This window comes from Apiospora marii, assembly GCF_038362585.1.
Source record: "Apiospora marii strain CBS 49790 chromosome Unknown utg000003l_segment0_segment0, whole genome shotgun sequence".
Classification (NCBI taxonomy): domain Eukaryota; kingdom Fungi; phylum Ascomycota; class Sordariomycetes; order Amphisphaeriales; family Apiosporaceae; genus Apiospora; species Apiospora marii.
In genome coordinates, this window is record NW_027117374.1 from 7,183,261 (window position 1) to 7,201,563 (window position 18,303).

At 48.0% G+C, this 18,303-nt stretch overlaps 3 protein-coding genes across 3 annotated transcripts; 2 read left to right on the plus strand and 1 right to left on the minus strand.

Moving 5' to 3' along the window:
- Positions 1-312: 312 nt before the first annotated feature.
- Positions 313-2,189, plus strand: PG985_005746 (uncharacterized protein; the record flags this gene model as incomplete). The annotated part of the gene is made up of 3 exons (XM_066825515.1): positions 313-399; positions 452-1,138; positions 1,191-2,189. The coding sequence occupies 3 exons, from the start codon at positions 313-315 to the stop codon at positions 2,187-2,189; spliced, it is 1,773 nt and encodes a 590-aa protein (XP_066688675.1).
- A 2,672-nt stretch (positions 2,190-4,861) lies between these two features.
- Positions 4,862-6,447, plus strand: PG985_005747 (uncharacterized protein; the record flags this gene model as incomplete). Its single annotated transcript, XM_066825516.1, has 2 exons — positions 4,862-5,614; positions 6,322-6,447. The coding sequence occupies 2 exons, from the start codon at positions 4,862-4,864 to the stop codon at positions 6,445-6,447; spliced, it is 879 nt and encodes a 292-aa protein (XP_066688676.1).
- A 7,175-nt stretch (positions 6,448-13,622) lies between these two features.
- Positions 13,623-15,311, minus strand: PG985_005748 (uncharacterized protein; the record flags this gene model as incomplete). The annotated part of the gene is made up of 3 exons (XM_066825517.1): positions 13,623-14,534; positions 14,626-15,180; positions 15,237-15,311. The coding sequence occupies 3 exons, from the start codon at positions 15,309-15,311 to the stop codon at positions 13,623-13,625; spliced, it is 1,542 nt and encodes a 513-aa protein (XP_066688677.1).
- Positions 15,312-18,303: the final 2,992 nt, after the last annotated feature.

Consider the following 18,303-nt stretch of genomic DNA (forward strand, 5'->3'; position numbering starts at 1 on the left):
TCATACTCATCCTTCCAGACTTGCACCTCTCACCTAGCCTCATCTCCACTCCTCTCCAGGTAGTAGCCGGACCAACTGGCCGCTCTCGTACAAGGCCGGATTCATCTTGGGACATATGATCTCTTGGATGCCTTTCGCCTCCAAGTCGAGTCTTCGAACGGTGATAGCAGAGAATCGCCTGCTCTGGCGTATTGTTGCGGCCGACATGAACCCAAAGCTACCTTAGAAGCCTGCGATGCTGCTATCTTCAAGGGGTATCTCCATTGGAGGGTCAAATCCTCGAAAGGCGGGATCAAGAAAGAATCGTCCATCATGACCTACTGGAACAATCTCTGCATGTTCTATGCGAGAGAGGCGAAACGTTACATGGACGGTGGAATCCTTTATGATATCAACAATGTGAGCGTATCGCTATTGTCTTATTCATCCGCCACTGCTAACATAGCTTTAGTGGGTACATGCCAAACTTACGCCCATGTTCGATCTGGACACGTCAAAAAAGGAGAAGGCAGGTCTTTATGTTTCTGACTTGGATTTGATCCTGCATCACCACTGGGTCACAGACGAAGAGGTGTATGCCCACGAACGATTACGTGTCCAGCTGGCGGCCATTCTTATCATCGCCGGTGCAACTTCTACTAGGCCTGAGGCATTGATTGGGAATCTGCGTTACAGAGATGTACTCTTCCAGCTCTTTCCCCCTGGTGACGGGGGAAAGCGGTCTCGCCTGGGGTTAGTCGTGGACTTTGTGAATGTTAAGAAGACAGGAGGCTCGCGTGATCCTAAGAAGTTTGGGTTCCACGAGGAAGACACGCTACTGCATGATCCAGTCCTTCACATTCTGTCGTTAGCCTTTGCAGACGATGCATTCTTCAACCAGTTCGGATTTGTGGGGGGGATTTACGATTTGGTCGTCCCGCCAGAGTCCGATCGGCTTAAATTGCGGTGGAAAGAGGAGTGGCTAGACCGCCCCATCTTCCGAGATGTGGAGTTAGCTAACGGCGTCAAGATATCACTCACAAAGGCTCTTAAGTATAAGAAAGTTCGCGATCATCTAGTCCGGCTTGGGATCGCTCTGGGATATGCCAAAAGGTTGGAGTTCTACGACATTCGACGTGGATCTGGCAAAAACTGCACAGTAAGACCCTCCGTCAAAGCTCAAACGAATGTGCTGCTGACACACTGCAGAGGCGCTCAGCCCCGAAGAGAGGAACAAGGCCATGGGACACAAACTTGGAGACTCGTCAACCTACACCCGATATTACATGACTCACTTTATTGATGCAGACACACAAGCTATTGTGTTTGGAGGCGACCTGCAGTCAGATTTCGTGCATCTCATGGGCCGACTCGTCCGGAATAGTCACGCTCCGACAAAGCTCACCGATCAGCAGATGTATGAAGTCAATAAGGATCATCAGCTCGCCAAATTGCGCTCAGAAAGAGATGGTATCAACAATCGTATCAAGGCCGCCCCGGACGCTGAGATCCCGGAGCTGCATAGCCGTCGGAAAGTACTTCAAAATGAGATTGACAATTTGACAAAGAAGTTGCGTCACAACCGGTTTCAAACCGCAATTAGGGAGTTTCACGAAACATTCCACTCGGACGAGGTTGCCAGACAGCTCCATGGTATCCGCCCATCCACGCTGCTGGCTCCGCCGTCTATTGAATATGATCTGCCTGAGCGTGCCGAAGTCGCTCGCTTGTTTTCCCTGGCCGCCGAAGTGTCTAACAGGGACAGCCTACATCAGCTACGTATAAGACTTATTAATACGCTAGCCCTGCTCTCGAAGCGACGAGAGAGCCCTTGCCGGAAAGCGAAACCCAAATCTGGGGACAGAAAGGGAGCAACAAAGCCTCCCGGAAGTCCTATGATACCGACTCCACCCGAGGATATGGAGTCCAGCAGGATAGGTACAAGCCCCAGCCACCCAGCCGCGCGCTCGATGCTATTTTGCCCCTTTTGCAAATGGGCCGATCATGAGGTGGGCAACGCCCAACGGCAAAAGGTTTGGCGGATAGATAGCCTGGCCAGGCATATTCGTGGCCAGCATTTGGCTAAGCAGCCTGAATCTTTTGATTGTCCTTATGATGATTGCAATGCTATTCTGTGGGGGACAGAACATTTCACAGCTCACATGGCTCGCGGACATGGCATTGAGTTTTCGCCGTCTATCCTCTTGTAGATAGATTACTTTCTTTGGCGAAGATGCTTGAAGGTGTCACATTGAGGGTCAAGGGCGGGTGTTGGTTGAAGATACGAGATTACTTGAATATGACCTTTGCTGAGAACGGGGCTAGCTAGCCTAATCAGAATTGCAATAGCATAGCACGCAGCCCGTCGCTAGCTCTGAACACGGTGCTTTGATTGACTTATCTGGCGCCCGGTGATTCGCGGAGTGCATCGCCAACCTAACACTTTGTGAAGTCTGAATTCAATGTTTCTTTTTTCCTCTCGGGCAGTCTTCCACGTCAAATTATGATATGATGCTAGGAGCAGCCAGACCCCGCAATCTTCGCCCATAGTGCTCACCGCCTTCCCTATCCTCTTATGCTTCTGACCGCCTTCCTTATTCCCTCATGCTTCTGACCGCCTTCTTCATTGTTTGACCCTTCTATCACACCCTCCATGTAAAAAGTAGCGGCTGATTTCGATCTGTGTGCTTACGATCCCGCTGCCTGTGCCCCAAAGCCGACGAGCATCACACTTTTGCATCCATTTTTGAAGTACATCTCTGCATCTTCCGCCTGCATGTAAACCTCTGATGTCGTGGCTCAGTTCGATCCCGTCTTCGTCATTCATTACATGTAAGCCCGGGCACCCTCTTTCCTCTGTTGTTGTTTACTTGACGTTTGAAGCTTGTATCGTTCCTGTCCTATGCTTAGACCTCTTTACGTGCAAGGGAAACACACGAGTGACTAGTTTATTCTAGTTGGATAGACTTTACGAAATTTGGACCCAATCAGCTACCATTTCTGTCCACTTGCTATTATACGACTGGCAAATTCGGGCAAGAGAGTATATAGATTCGCGTAGGGGTATGAAGCTACATTCACTGGAATATGGCCCTCCTTCAACTGACTGTCTGGGAGCTTTACTAGCTAGCATTGCACACCTAGCAGCGACCTCGAGCCGAGCATCAGAGCCTTACTGATTTTAGTATTGACAATAGCCAATAGAAGAGGGAGTGAGATGCAAGACCAATCACAAATACCATCGTTGCATGGGTGTCCAGTAGTCTTTACATGGATTTCATATCTTTAAACGAGTAGCCGGATGATCTTACCTGAGCTTCACGTGAGCTTTCTAAGCAATAGCTGAGTTGCCTGAGCCACGCCTGGGCTGCCTGAGCTGTGCGGAGCTGCCTTCAAGGTTTGGTTAACAGGGGCACGAAAGCAGCGCCTTTACCCAAGAATGACGAACGTACGTGAATCCAGAAGGACACCTATTGGAGCTAGTTGCATGCCGACAACGAGCAGCAGGAAAAAGCTTTTCGGCACTCCGAAATTGCGCTGCTTAAGCTGGCCCAAACGGAGTGGATGAAGATCATTGAAGTCAGTTACAACCACTAGCGAAACCTACGCCTCTCTTCACTCTTTGATAGTTTCCGTTTTAGACCCTTTTTGCAGGGGTAGCTGTTGACATTATGTACCCCGCCATGCTCCCAGGTACAGAGCCAATCTCTGCCTCTGCGTCTCTTTCCCATGTACATCCATAAATCGATTACTATACTCTTGGGTTACTTATGCTCAATGAGAGCTAAAGTTAGATGCTGTTGGCATTCGTATGCTCTCCTTATGGCACTACAATCGTTCTTGTAATCGTCTACAAACAGATATTTTGACAGAATCCGGTCAACGTCGTTTTCGGCGTTGAGTTATTACTGTAACGCTGAGCAAATTCTGACAAAAAAACTGTTTCGTATACCACCTGTCGGCAGCTTTTTCGTCGGGGATAAGATAATGCAATAGTCTGATCGAGTTATGGACACACAAGAAAAAGATAACAAAGCCAAAAATCCAGCTCTGTACCTCCGAGCATGGCGGGGTACATGTTGTCAGCAGCTACCCCGCCAAAGGGGGTCCCTATCAAAGAGTGGAAAGAGAACGTAGGTTTCGCTTGTGACCATACCCTATTTCTCTGTCGGTCGCTCCTCTCTGTCAATACGTGCCTGTGTAGGGTCCCGTTAGTAGTATTCCCAGCAGACCGTGAAAACCAACTCTTGGCAACGAGGTAGTGCGGGTATCTGTACAGCACGTAACGGCTCCTTCTGGAGTACAGCCCATGTTGGGACAGAATTTAGCCTTTGTCCGCTGTACGGATACCCCGCTCTACCTCAACGATAAAAATCATTGATTAGAATCTAGACGCTAGACTTGGATTCAGCAATACTATTAGGGAATGGTAGACGGATACTGTAATCCCCTACCCTCAGGGGGGTCGAAGCGGCTCTACCTTTTCCTAGACGTCAAACAATGGAACAAAATCAACAACAACAACATGCGCCGCTTGCATCTCTTGTGCATTGAAGGGGTTGCGAAATGGGGTGGTACCCAATTGGGGATTTCTGGCGCGTCGAGTTGCGGCTCAGGGCATCTCTGGGAGGATGTGCTAGATTAGATTCCTACGGGAGGAATTGGCCCTTTTTGTCACCGTGATCAAATAAGTATTCTTCGGCCTGCTCACTTTTCTCTCACGTTTCACAGTTTTACGGCGCAAGCACTGTCGGGATTATAGTACCGCTCCATGAATCTTGCGTAGCATCAATCGGGAATGTTCTTTCTCCAGCCAGTGCGATCATTCGTTGCTTTTGTTGGTGTATTTCTTTTCATTCAGCTAAGACAACAAATTGCTGCAATGACAGCTAGCAAGGGAGCGATTGTGACGAATCCTTCCGGCATCAACGCCGGTATTTCCAATAACTGTATGGCGCTGAAGCCATTGAAAGTCGAAGTCATCAACAACATCAAAGGGAGCCAACCGTTTGTCTATATAACAGGCGTCGATCAAGTTGGGGCCACGAAGTTCCTCACCAGATCGGGCACTTGGTTTTATCCCGCAGTAGCAGAGGATGCAGGTTTTTCGCCAATCGATCAGGCCTTGATCTCAATCCCAATTGCAGAGCAGCCCAACGTCTTCGCCGTCACGATTCAAGACTGTGTTGTTTCAGGACGGATCTGGATTTCTTTGGGCCACCTTCCCTTTCATGTTGCGGCGTCGGACGGCGGCTCGCCTTATCTCGTTCCGCCTTCCGTTTTAGATAGCACAAATACTTCAAACACGGTGGACTGGGGATTTGTCGAGCTTACGCACACTGATAGAGACGGGCTGTATGCCAACTTATCCTTCGTGGACTTTGTCGGCTTGATCCTTAGTCTCACTCTGACCCTCGAGCAAGGAGATGCGCAGAAGGTTATTGGTCTCGCAAGTGACGGTGTCTATAGTGTCTGCGAGCAGCTGCGACAACAAAGTCGATTAGACGGGCTACCATGGGGCCAACTGTGCGTCACAGCACCTAGCGGTCGACCATTGCGTGTTCTTTCGCCGAACCTCTATGAGAGCGTACATCCGGGGGCCACGCAGGGGTACTACGCGCCCTATGTCAATCAAGTATGGTCAAAGTATACGTCTCGTGATCTTGTGATAGATACGCAGTCAAGCATGGGTTCCGTTACTTGCCGCGTTGGTCGAGACGGGCTTCTTTCTTGCGACGGGGACAATCGGGGATACGCACGGCCAAGCGCGTCAGATATATGGAGTTGTAGTACTGGACCTTTTGCGATCCTCGCCGACGATAATGCCGTGCACCGCTCAGTTGTGCCTAGATTATGCGCTGCATTCACAAGATCCACCCTGCTCATCGAAGGTGGCGAAACCCAGCCTGCAGTTGACCGTACAAGATATTATCCGGGCAAAATAACCAATCACTACAGCCGAGCCGTACACCAATGCCAACTCGACGGGAAAGGGTATTCGTTTCCTTATGATGATGTGAGTCCAGCTCCAGACAATGTAGCCGGTGTGGTGGCGGGGAAAGATCCTCGTCTGCTGCAAATATTCGTGGGAGGTCATGGGGTGGCTTGATGGCTATGGGAAAAGCCTTACGATGATTTTAGATAGTGATATGAGGATCCGACCGTGACCATTGATAGGCTATATAGAGAAGGTACAAAGAAGTGTAATAGTGTCTTTTCCAATGAGAGTGCTAAGGATCCTCTTTCATCGTGATGTTAAATGGGCGAGTTACATGCATCAATTGGCCTCTCCTCCCGCTCCCTCGTACAAAGGTCCCTTTCCATGCCCTGGGAACAGTGTAGAATAATCTCTTGGGCCCTGACAAGGTCGTCTCTCTCGTCGAGAGCTCTGACCTTTTCCGCAAGGGCGTCTTTGTGTTGGTCAAGCTCTATCTCGGTGATCTCCTGGCGCAATTTCTGTTCTTCTAATTGTTCCTCTAGTTGAGAGAGGCGAAGTCCCAAATCGTCTTTCTCAACCTCCAATCGCCAACACAGCTGTCGAAGTCCCTCGATCTCGGCTGCTTGTGCTTGTAGCTGCTTGCAAGTAGAGCACAATATCGGGAAGTTAACTTTGGTCCTAGGTTTATTAACTTGGATAGAATGCATGGGCAATGGATTGGGGATTCTAACACAGTAAATCGACCGGCAGGTGCTCTGGACCTATCCCATATAGCAGTTAAACTAAGCGCTAAGTTAACCAGATAGACATATAAGACGACCTAATATAGCTGCGACTGAGACTATAATGGAACAGGCGAACTGGGGACGCGGATGCAATGTTGAACTACTGTGTTATTCAGATCCAGAGGAGGCTCTACCACACAGCAACGTTACTTTAACAGTGGTACAGTTTATGTAAGTGGGGGTGAAGGAGTGTATTGTCTAATGCCTTGGGCTTCCACTCCTGAAGCCTGGTTGCAGGCTAGGTCTTTATAGACCTAGTCAAAAATAGACAGAGTGTCTATAGAAGAATCTAGATACATACCTCTCCTTTCTTCTCTGCAAGTCTGGTAGACTTGCAGAGAAGGGAGGAGAGGTATCTCCCAACAGTTTATTATTGGCTCGCATGGATATTCTGATTCCTACTCAAAGACCAATTCAGGTACAGTACAATGCTGTACTTCTGCACATATTGCACTATACAGTACTTGCTTGGATGTGAAGCGGAGGGTATAAAACCATGGTCAAGTTACGTCCCCAGGTGCCAAGGCAGAATCGATGGGGAAAAATGGTATAATTTAAATAGAGCTACATCATGGAGATAGAATAGAGGCTGAGTTGCTACTGGCGCAGTACGCCTTTGTAGCCAATACGCCCAACTCCGTCTATTGCGAGGCCAGAGGCCAGATCAATACCATGGACAAGGCTGGTCCTGTACTTTTCATACTCTACTTCAGGCTACTAGACCCCGGTAGAGAGTCAACCACAATATATGCAAGGGTTAAATCCGTCACACGTTAGTATACGGGCTCCACGCATCGATTGACGCTCGATCCCTGGATATCTGTCTTTGTTATTGGGATTGGAAGGGGTGTTCCGCGACCATGCGATTTGAAATTGAAACCTCCATAATTAGTAGTTATGTTATGGACGATTTATTTTACCTAGCCCCCAAAAGATGCCTAGATACGCGAAGTCTTCATTAACACACAGCTCTCGCCATATGGACGGATGTTCAAAAAGCAATCATCTTGTTGATCTATGCTAATTCGGTCAATCATCTTTTCCCGTCGAGCCTGTAGAACTGATATATTTGTGTTGGTGTCAAGAACATGAATCTAAAAGTATTAACAGTTGAAACAGTAGATTGGTCTCATGATCGGCTCACCGAGGTTGCAAGAAATAGATGCATGTTTTCGGTGTCAAACAAAACCGTAGTCTATCGATATATGTATCTCTAGTTCTCTCTCACGTTTGAGGGCGTCTTCATCTTCCCGCCACAGCATATCGGGACTTGACTGTTCACTGCCAGTCAAGTAAAAGCTCTGTTCCCCTTCCGGCTCATTCTGCTGTGTTCACCTCCGACATGCCTGGTATCGGCTGAAGAGCTTCGTTCGTATTGTTCATAAAATACTCTTGTGTTGGGGAAGCAGGCTCCAGCGTAGCTTGTCGGGGCAAATATGCATCAGCTGGTTTGAGGAAGGGGCTAGGACAGATCTGTTCGCTTTCCAAAGCCCGGATAAGTTCTGTCTGGCTCTGCACCGTCTGCTCTTGAAGATCGTAAACCGCCTGCATCTCTTCAATTTCCTTTACGAGTTCCGCTACTCTCATCTGCATTTGAGACCTGTCTGCGTATAGTCTCTGGATATGGGCTTGACTATTCTGAAGTTGCAACGCGAACTCTTGGACTGCGGCGCTTAAAACGCTTAAAGGCAACATCAGTGTTGATATATGAGAGGATTGAGTGCAATCCATGATATCCTGGCTAAAGAATGATAGTCCAAACTAGTTGAGTGAGTTGTAGAGCAGGGGCTGCACTATGGGCTATAGAGCCTATTTATCTGAACCATGGCATGAAAGCTGCTTTAGCCTCTTCACCTCATCCCTCCAAAGTATGTACGAGGTTTATCCAATATCTGCTGTCTGTCGAAAGACGCCCTAGGACGTATTCTCGCATCCATAGCAAGCTCCAGTTCCGGTACGAAAGAGTTTCGGCTATTTACTGATCTTCCAAGGCAAGGAGCCAGCGATGTCTGACACACGAGAGTGACCTACAAATAAGGCCTTGTTTCCAGCAAAATACCATCATTCTTACCACGCTACCCACCATGTTTCAAGCCAGGCACAAGGCTCGGCAACCGATAGCGCCTGTTGTTCGGAGACCTCGCCAGGTGCGAGTGCCTCCTGTGCAACGTAACCTTACCTTCCAAGCTGCAGCGAACTTCCAGCCAGCCCCCACTGTACAGACACATCCACAAAGTGACTTCCATTTACCAGAGCAAGTCAACACGGTCTGCATATCTGCCACAGCCAGGCTTGTTACTAATTGCCACATACTCTTAGTATACCCGACCATCCCAAAGCCCTTGCCGATGCTATAGTCCGGCTATCATCCGAGCTTGACGAACAGTCTATCCAAGTGAAACAGCTTGGTCAAAGGTAAAGTTCGCTCACGCTACGTGATACCAAGTCTTTACTCTTACTAATCAACCATTCAGTATTGACACCCTGTAAGTAGCTTATGCCTATTTCTTGTGGCTAGCACTGAGTTTCTGCGACAGCAAGCAGGTAGTCGACAATGGGTAGGCAGTCCTAAATATTCTGCGCAAGGCACACACTCAACCGGTTCATAGATTTGAAGATATCAACAGAAAGATGGATGATTGGTTGACGAAGCTAGATGATGTCATCGAGCAGGACTCTATGGGCAAAAATGCGGATGAGTTACTTGAAGAGGAGTTCTTAAGTTTAGAATAGGTATGGTGGGAGTGTTCTTTCGAAGCTTTCTGATAAGAATAATTCAAATTCTTATTATACCTCTATATTGGAAGAAGCATGTGCATAGATTGGATGTTACTTGTCGCGTTCTAAATTCAACTTGGGACTTCACGTAAAAGTCTGTCCCATGTTCCAGTATCCTGATAACGGACTCTACGGTCCAACTGAACACTTCCTACGACCTTGTACAATAACGTAGAAGTTAATTCTACCACGTATATAATTTATTAGAATCAAGCGGAATTATCATCTTTAGATGCTTCTATATCATTCTGACAGGTGCGCACATTACGCCCGGACTCTCCGCAGATTCTATAGCGTCGCGGGCGCGTCTCACGCCACCTCGTACGTCCATTGCTCCGGCGCGATTCATCCTGTAACTGCCCATTAACGTCCCTCTGAGTCTGCAGGTCTTCCCCAGCTTGTATACGAAGTGATCCTCTATCCTGCAGCCGTTTCTTTTTCGTACGGCGGCGTCGGCTTAGCATCTTACTCACCTAGTAGTACGCTTACCTCACCCTCTAAGAGAGCGAGTCGGTGCATAACCCGACGCCCCGGATAACTGTAACCTATTCCTGGTTCCCTTGCTGAACTGCCCTAGGCCTTCCGCGTCGATCGGAGGTTGTCACGACCGTTTCGGACGAGATTCGACCCATTAGAAAGCCGGTCTCGTCGAAATTATAGATATCCTCCTCTTGAATCTTATACTTATCAATTGTATTCCGTACGAGGGTAGACCATGGGCGATACGCCTCGGGATCTTCGCAGAGGACTCTCTGATAGTCGATTCTTCGACTAAAACGCGTCTGGAGGTACTGGTTGTCGTCGTACGAAGCTGGAGGCCCAGTTGACGCCGACGCGTTCCGCGTCGCGTAGACTGAGCAGTCGATTCGCTATATCTTTAACACCACTTATCCAAGGAGGAAACGATCGCGAATCTAAGTCGATTATATATCGTATGATTGATTGCTCTTCGGAATTCGTAAGCCTTCGCGTTGGCGACTGCGTATCCTGTCGTGAAATACCACCGCGATACCGGTGACGTAAGGTTGTATGGGAGACATCGCATATTCGTGCTGCGGATCGTACGCTTAATTTAGGGTCTTTTCGAAGCACTTAGAGCGCTAATTGAATATCGCTCTCTTTCCATTGGCCTACCATCGTAGGTGGTGGAAGTATAAAGAATAAAATGTAGACTGTATGGAGTTGAAAGAAAGTGTTCAGTTGGACCGTGGATTACCGTCAACGTTACTTTATCGGGTGTTCGTGCAGTTACAGAATTTTAGCTTCTTTTTGTTGCCAGCTAGCGTTGCACGTATGCTAACATTGTTTGCCCTGCCACTCGTTGCTTCGGTTTCACGTTAGAGGGAAGGGAATGATTTTTTTTGTTGAAATCACGTTGAGCTTCCGATGCCGATTCACCTTGGTAGCCAAAAAACGATCCTGCGTTCGTATTGTTCATTGTTGACTCTTGTTTACAGTATGTTGCAGGTGTATATTGCATGCACAGTGATATCTGTACGGTGCAAACCAGGTCAGCGTCCGCATTTCAATCTGAGATTCTTGACAACGAGGTAGTGCGGGGTATCTGTACAGCGCGTAACGGTCGTTCCTGGAGTACAGCTAGTGTTGGGACAGAATCTGTCCGTTGTACAGATACCCCGCTCTACTCATTAACAAGAATCCTTGATTGGAACCTGGACGCTGGACCTGGGTTCAACAATACATACAAGCAACATGTATGTACGGCAAACTAGAAATCTTCGATATTTAGTTAACTTCATTTATGCCGCGTATTTTCTGTATGATTAGCGGTGTAAAGATTTGCTGATCACACCGGTCAAATAAGGAGATGGAAATGGACGCTGGACATACAACTTGTGGTCCATACCTGTTTAGGGCTATAAGTCTGATATTCCCACCGCTCTGCTTGTACCATTTCGGCGTACACGGCCGGGTCATATTGGATTCAGAATAATCCGGCGACGTTAGTCTTTTTCTGCTGCATCCGTGGAGAGCTCGAAGATTTTCGTGGGCTGAGTTCTGTCCTGGCGTCCATAGTTGTTGTGTAGAGATAGAAGAGTAGCTATGCCGCACTAGCGCCACTAGCGGGCCAGATCCCTTAGAGAGTCGGTTCGCGACCCGCATTATTAGGCGCCGGTTCTGTCGTACTTTACTTATGACCATGCCAGACTGATCTTGGCCTAACGCTACTGTGACATGCTTAAGTCTTCTTTTCTCTACTGCAGTAAATGCTGATGGAAATTGACGCTTGATTGCATCAAATGTGGACAAGGCGATTTCCCAATGATCCAAGGCCTACTCTGGATCCTCCATCCACACCCAAATGTTCGTTTCTAGGGGGAGGGGCGGAGGGTTCTATGCGGCGCTGTGGCCCAATGACACAGCGGCGTACTCGAGGAAGAACCTTTGTGCATTTCTGGCTGGAAGTCACAATAACTGGTCGCACTTCAAGAGCTCGTAAGACTTCCGCGGCTCTAGAGGAGCGAACCAAATGCAGGCACAAATCCGTTGTATGTATACAGGTTGCACATGTGGGTCGACTTGGGATTAGGACTCAAGGGCACGCTGGAATTAAATGAGGCATCGGCGCCCCTTATAGCCAAACGTCGAGTCCTAATACAGCCAATTAGGCGTCGGTTTCCTCTTGGAAGAGCAGTAAGCGGATGTTACATCCCGGCCGTCATAGGTCATGGCTGCAGATGCTAGTTACCGTATAACGGGATCAGGCCATTTGCGCAGCTTTTTGGGGTGATGCATTTGGTTGCAGGTGGCGCCACTTATTAACGTACATGACCAAATGGGGACGGTAGTTGGATCGTACATAGGTCTATCAGCAATAACAAAATGACATGGAAACTTAGTACACTTGTAGTGTGTGTGTTATGTAATAAGGCCAGCAAGTGATTTTTGTCTGGAATCGATTACTCAACAGTCTCAAATCACATGCTACGCAATGACGACCCTTATTCTTACCACCGCTAACACCCCAAAAGCTTGCCTAATAGCACAAAGCACCTTCGTTCCGTCTGCTACCCCCCGTAGCTGTAGTCTTAGATAGAACCACACTACCACCTATCATATGTCGAAGAATCAAATGGGATATAATAGGCAGTATTGAATATATAAATAGTGGCAAGGATTCTATCTCAAAGGAGGGATATAACAAACGAGACCTTCCAGTACTACGTGTTGGCGAACTAGACTGGCTACGAAGCGGGTGTACTGCTGAACTATATTCATATGCAGATGAACCAACACTATCGTGGTTATACCTGGACCAATTACAGCTCCAACATGTCGTTCACGTTGTTGCTATCTTCTTTGTTGAGGGATGTTGCCTAGGCCAGTATCTAAGCGGTTCCCATGCGCATCCCTTAGTATGTCCTGCGCCCTGGTGCTTACCATTGGAACAATCAACTTGCTGTAGAGAGTGGGGTGTCCAAACCGAACGTCCACACTTTCGTCGTTTCGTTTCTCCATCACTACATCATCGCTTACCTTTTTACCCCTCTTACTATAGAACAACTCATCATCGTCGAAAGTCTTGATGCAGAAATATTTGAATCCTCCAAGGATGGCAAATAGCGGTGCCATGAGGATTACCTGGACATACGACTCCCTCCTAGCGATCACAAAGATCGCCACCACGACGTTGCTGAGCAACGTCGCGGTAAGGACACGATTAACGATGAACCCCCAGAAACCGCCGCCGGATTCGTGTTTTGTCGCAAATACGTACCTAAAACCGAACGTAAGCGGTGGACACGCTAACAAGGTAAAAGATATCGAAATTACATCAACAGATACTTTTTCAGGTAGCTATCCGTAGTAAAGTAAAACGCGGTTACCGGAAGCACCAAGGGCTGGAATGGAGCAAATACCAATGCAATAGTAACGTAAAAAAGGAAATTGTTATAATGAGATGCGTAATCGAAAGGAGGCGGCGCCGTGAGGTCGAGCAATTCCCGCGGTGTTAGATTCAAAAGCCTGCGCAACAACCAGTCTCTTCCTAGTTTGACAAGCTGTGAGACGTCCAGCGCCGCACCGAGATTACGCTGCAACAAGTAGTTGAGCCAAAAGGGTGACACATCGCAAAAAGCTCCCATGAGATTCTCGAATGGCTGAGTATCCTTGATGGCCGATCACAGATTCTGATTCGACTGGGCTCGGATGACCGCAGCGGCATACTTCCAACCGGCCGAAAAGAACGAGAAGACAATAAGGTTGTTAAAGATGAAGAAGACATAGAGCTTGCGAGCTACACCTCTCTCGCGTTCCGTTTTGGAGAAATCGCCAGCATAGATGGAGAGACGCCGGAAGATGGTCGGCAGGAGTAAGTAGAACAGCGTTGTAACCAAGGGCGCGAGGATACCTTGTATTGCACCCCATGTTCGTGGATGGCGTTCGAGCTCGGCCTGAAAGGTGGGCCATATAGCACCAAGTTTCGACAAGTCGGCTAGGAAGACGGCAATAAGAGCATTAGGGACCGTCCAAACGGCGACCAGAGCAGATACCGCGACGTGACCCATAAAGACTCGCCAGCGCCGAGTTTCCTTAGGCAACGAGAGGTTCTTCCAGATCACATCGTTCGGTCCGGGAGCAAGCTGGATTTTGCTCCCACGAGGATGCTGCTTCCTCGCAGCATACGCCAGCTCGTGAGCCTGCTCCATATTTGGACATGTGGCAAAGCCGTACGGAAGCACTTCCTTATCCACTGTCGCGTTTCTCATTTCGTGGATTTTGACTGATAGCCTGTCGGTACGCGAAACTAAGTACTCAATAGCATCAACTTTGGAACCTGGGGCGAACGACGTGTCATCGCCTTCCCGAGCCTTGCAAGTAGGGCGTTTTGCTGGCAGCCTTTTCGGGTGCCCCGAGTACTTTGAGAGCACTGTTTCTAGTTCCCGAACGGCTCCCTCGTACGTTGCAATGAGCTCTGGGAGTTCTTTGAGACTATGTGCAATGGTACCAGATAGATCCCTTGATGTAGCAAACGGACGGACAAGTTCGACAATGCCTGCATCGGTGCGATATCGGTCTGGAATGTCAGTCACCTGACCAACGCTTAGTATTGGAACACCTTTAGGTCTCCGAGGAGCGACGCATTCTTTGTCGAAAGGGGGGATATAGCGAGATATTGCATACCATGAGCGTTCGAGAAAACGCCTTGTTTTGGTACTCAAAGCTCTCGAAATACTCGCACCTGATACCTGCTACGATCCTAGAGCTTGTCCACAAGAAATAGCAAATCACAATGTCGAAGGCATGCGAGGTGGCGACATATGCCCAACATGCCCTCCCGCCGACAGAATAGGGGGCGAATTTCATGAACGTATTGGAACCATCAGAGGAGCGGTTCTTGCTGTTCTCGACGATGTTAAGCGGTATAAATACGCCACAACCAATGATAGATAGGAAAATCGTGATGTTGCGGCACATTGTGGTGAAGCGTAGAAAGACAGTTGCATCCTGGCCAATCTTTTCGACAAGCGCCTGATCCCTGGTCTTGACCACAGGTTGGACCCAGTCAAATACTCCATCTGAAATTGCTGGAGGGACACGTTTTCCATCCGAGATATGCTTCAGTCGAGGTCCATATATTGCTTTATTGTGAGGTCGTAGAATACAGAAGAGCACGGCGCAAAGCAACGCGCCACTTATTGAATAACCGAAGGACGACCAGAACGCTTTAGTCGTTAACTGTCACAGGAGGTAAAGTTAGGAATAATATCTTTTTTAGGAGATAGTATATCTACCTGTGTATTGAATGGACTCTGGATGTACTGAAGGAAGTCCTCGGGGTCGTTGTCGCGGGGCTGTAGCGTGAACATGGTGTGAGATGATTTACGAGCTGTATACGTTTGACCAAGTGGACGACACCGTATCAAGTGATATGACGTTGGAGTCGAGGCCGGCTGGCTAGGATTAGGGCTTAATATGGAAAAGGCTCTATTTATTACTGAAAATACCTCTCCAGCTCGTTGGATTGAAATGTGGGATCGCAAAGGTTTCAGTTGAGTCCAGAAGCATCCAAATGACGCGGTGCATTGAGTTATTCAAGCTACCGGTCTGCTGCTATTCCAGCCATCCATAAGGCCCAGCGACGAAAGTAATACGGCCCCTGAACATTCGTCAAACCGTGCACTGTGGTAGGAGGTACAGTATGGCACTTATCGGCAATGCGAAAAGCTGCGGTTATACCGTAGCTCAAATTTCGTTTGTTCGACTAAACTCATCTTTCAGTCGAGCAATTCCAATGTCGTATTAAACCCCATACTGTAAAAACCAGGTTCAGCTTCCGGATTCCAATCTAGGATTCTTGTCAATGAGGCAGGGCGGGGTATCAGTACAACGGATAAAGGCCAAATTGTCTCCCAACACTAGCTGTACTCCGACTTGACAAAGCCGGATTCAGCTGAATATGACTTATAGCGAATGATTATCCGTTATGCTTTAGGGTCGCAAGTGTATCTCGAGGAGTTTCAAACAACGTCCAACCTAGTACTGTGAAACCCAGGTTAAGCGTCCACAATTCAATCTGAGATTCTTGACAACGAGCTAATGCGGTGTATCTGTACAGCGCGTAACAGCTGTTTTTGAGGTACAGCTAGTGGTGGGACAGGATTTAGCCTTTGCGCGCTGTACAAATACCCCGCTCTACCTCAATGACAAGAACTCTTGAGTGGAATCCGGACGCTGGACATGGGATTTGACAGTACTGCGAAAACAAGGTTTTGCGTCCGTATTTAAATCCGAGATTCTTGATAACAAGGTAGTGCCAAGTATCTGTACTACACGTAATGGGTGTCTTTGGAGTACAGCCGGTGTTAGGCTTGAATTTGACCTTTGCCAGCTGTATAGATGGCCAAATCTATGTCCTACCATGTTGTCCACGCTTTGCCGGATAGCGACAGCATTTACGGACACTGCTCATAAGCCACTCTCTCACGGGAGCCATTTTCCACGACCACTGGTGAATAGGACATACTCTAGCTCTTCACAAAATCCGTGGGAAGGAGCTTTACTTTGTTGGCTGTCAATCTCACAAGCAGTGGGCTAAAATCTACCTGGTTACCAGACTTGTGCTCTTCACCTTTCCAAATCAGTACGCATCAGGGTCATAACTATACTGTTAAACAGTGTCTGCTACAGCTAGACACTAGCTGAACAAGAGTGACTCTTAAATTCCACGCGCTTCATAATGTAGATGTAGCCTTTCAGCTTATCGTGGGACACCTTTTCTAGCATTGACTCATGTCCGGTCCGCAGCGTCTTGATTCTAATGACCTAACTAACAATAAAGACTGTTACCACTGCCACCCCCACTTCTGCCAGAGATGATGCCAGCTTCATATCACCGTGCAGTTCACCACCCATTTCTGACGTTCTTTCTCCATCCGTATCTCGCCCTCTTGGAAGATCCGAGTGAAATACAGATATGCATCATTACTCTCCTTCATAATTCTGTAAATATATTTCCAGACATAACGTAGATGTGTAATTTCCCGCCGGAGTTTTTCGTTTTCTTCTGTCAGCAAAGATATTTCGCGTCCTTCTTGTAATGACGTTTGTAAAGATAGACGGAATAACGTTCCTTCCAGGCTGAAAGCACCATCCTCAGAGTAGACACTAGACGCTCTTCTCGGCGTTGTGCACATAGTAGGATAGCGGCCTAATTGGACCGCGAGCGAGATGTTGAGATCGCATGTGAACTCGCCAGGGAAAAGCCCATAGAAATTGTAAACAGAGCAGAGCGAGAACGATGGCTAGTGATGCCGCGCGAGTTCGCGAACAAGTGCTAGTGAAGACAGGGATTGTTGTTGGTGTTGGAGAATGATAAGCGTAAGAGGTATTTCGGTACGAGCTGCCAGCTGCAGGCCCGACAACTGGCTGTGAAGGATATAAGGCTGTGTTGGTGCTCCAGTTGCTAATTGGCTGGACTACCTGAGACGTTGGCCGTAGGGGCCCGGCAGCGCATGCAGTATAATTTATCGGATATGGCAAATGGTCGTTTGTGCCTTCGTAGGTGCTTCGTAGTGACACGATAATGGACATCAAAGCACTAGCAGTGTGACGTGTGACTTCCAACGATGTATACAACAGATGGTGCTAACGCGACAAAAGAGCAAACAGAAGTTTGGTAAGGGTATACGAAGGTTAAATAGCAAACAAAGTGTTTGGGATTGGACCGTGTCTGACGTAGAAGCACGTGCGGCCGCTTGAAACGATTAGACACCGGTTTGAGAGCTCGAAAAAGACCTATCCGAAAGTACATCGCGGAAGACCAGTACTAGACAAACAGCCCTATGTTTTCTTTAAGCAATCTAGTACGGTACAATGTCCAAAAAAGGAATAACTCTAGTCAGAAATGGATCTGGCGGCCATACTTCCTCGTGCGCAAAAGACGGCTCCAAAAGATAACGTATATAAGTTGCCATGAATCCTTAATACTGATGATGAGAGTGATACAAGCATGAAAACATGCGGCAGTGCAACCATTCTCACTGGCTTCAGCTATCACGAAACAATGAGGGTGCAAACCTGGAGGTGTCTGATAGACTTGAGAGACTACATGGTCAACAAATTGCAAGCCATCGTTTTCCCGGGTTTGCCATTTTATTGGGCACCCGGCATAAATCATTGGCGCTGAGAAGCCTCGGAATCAATCCCCCAGGTTCTAGCGAGAAAAGGGCATCCGGGGACATCCATCTATTTTCTGCTCCTGGCACCGTAACCCATCCTCTGCTAGTAGCTGATGGGGACCTCTTCTCTCGTGAGAAGTTCAACAAGGCTTGGGGAAATCCAAGATGCCATGAGAATAGC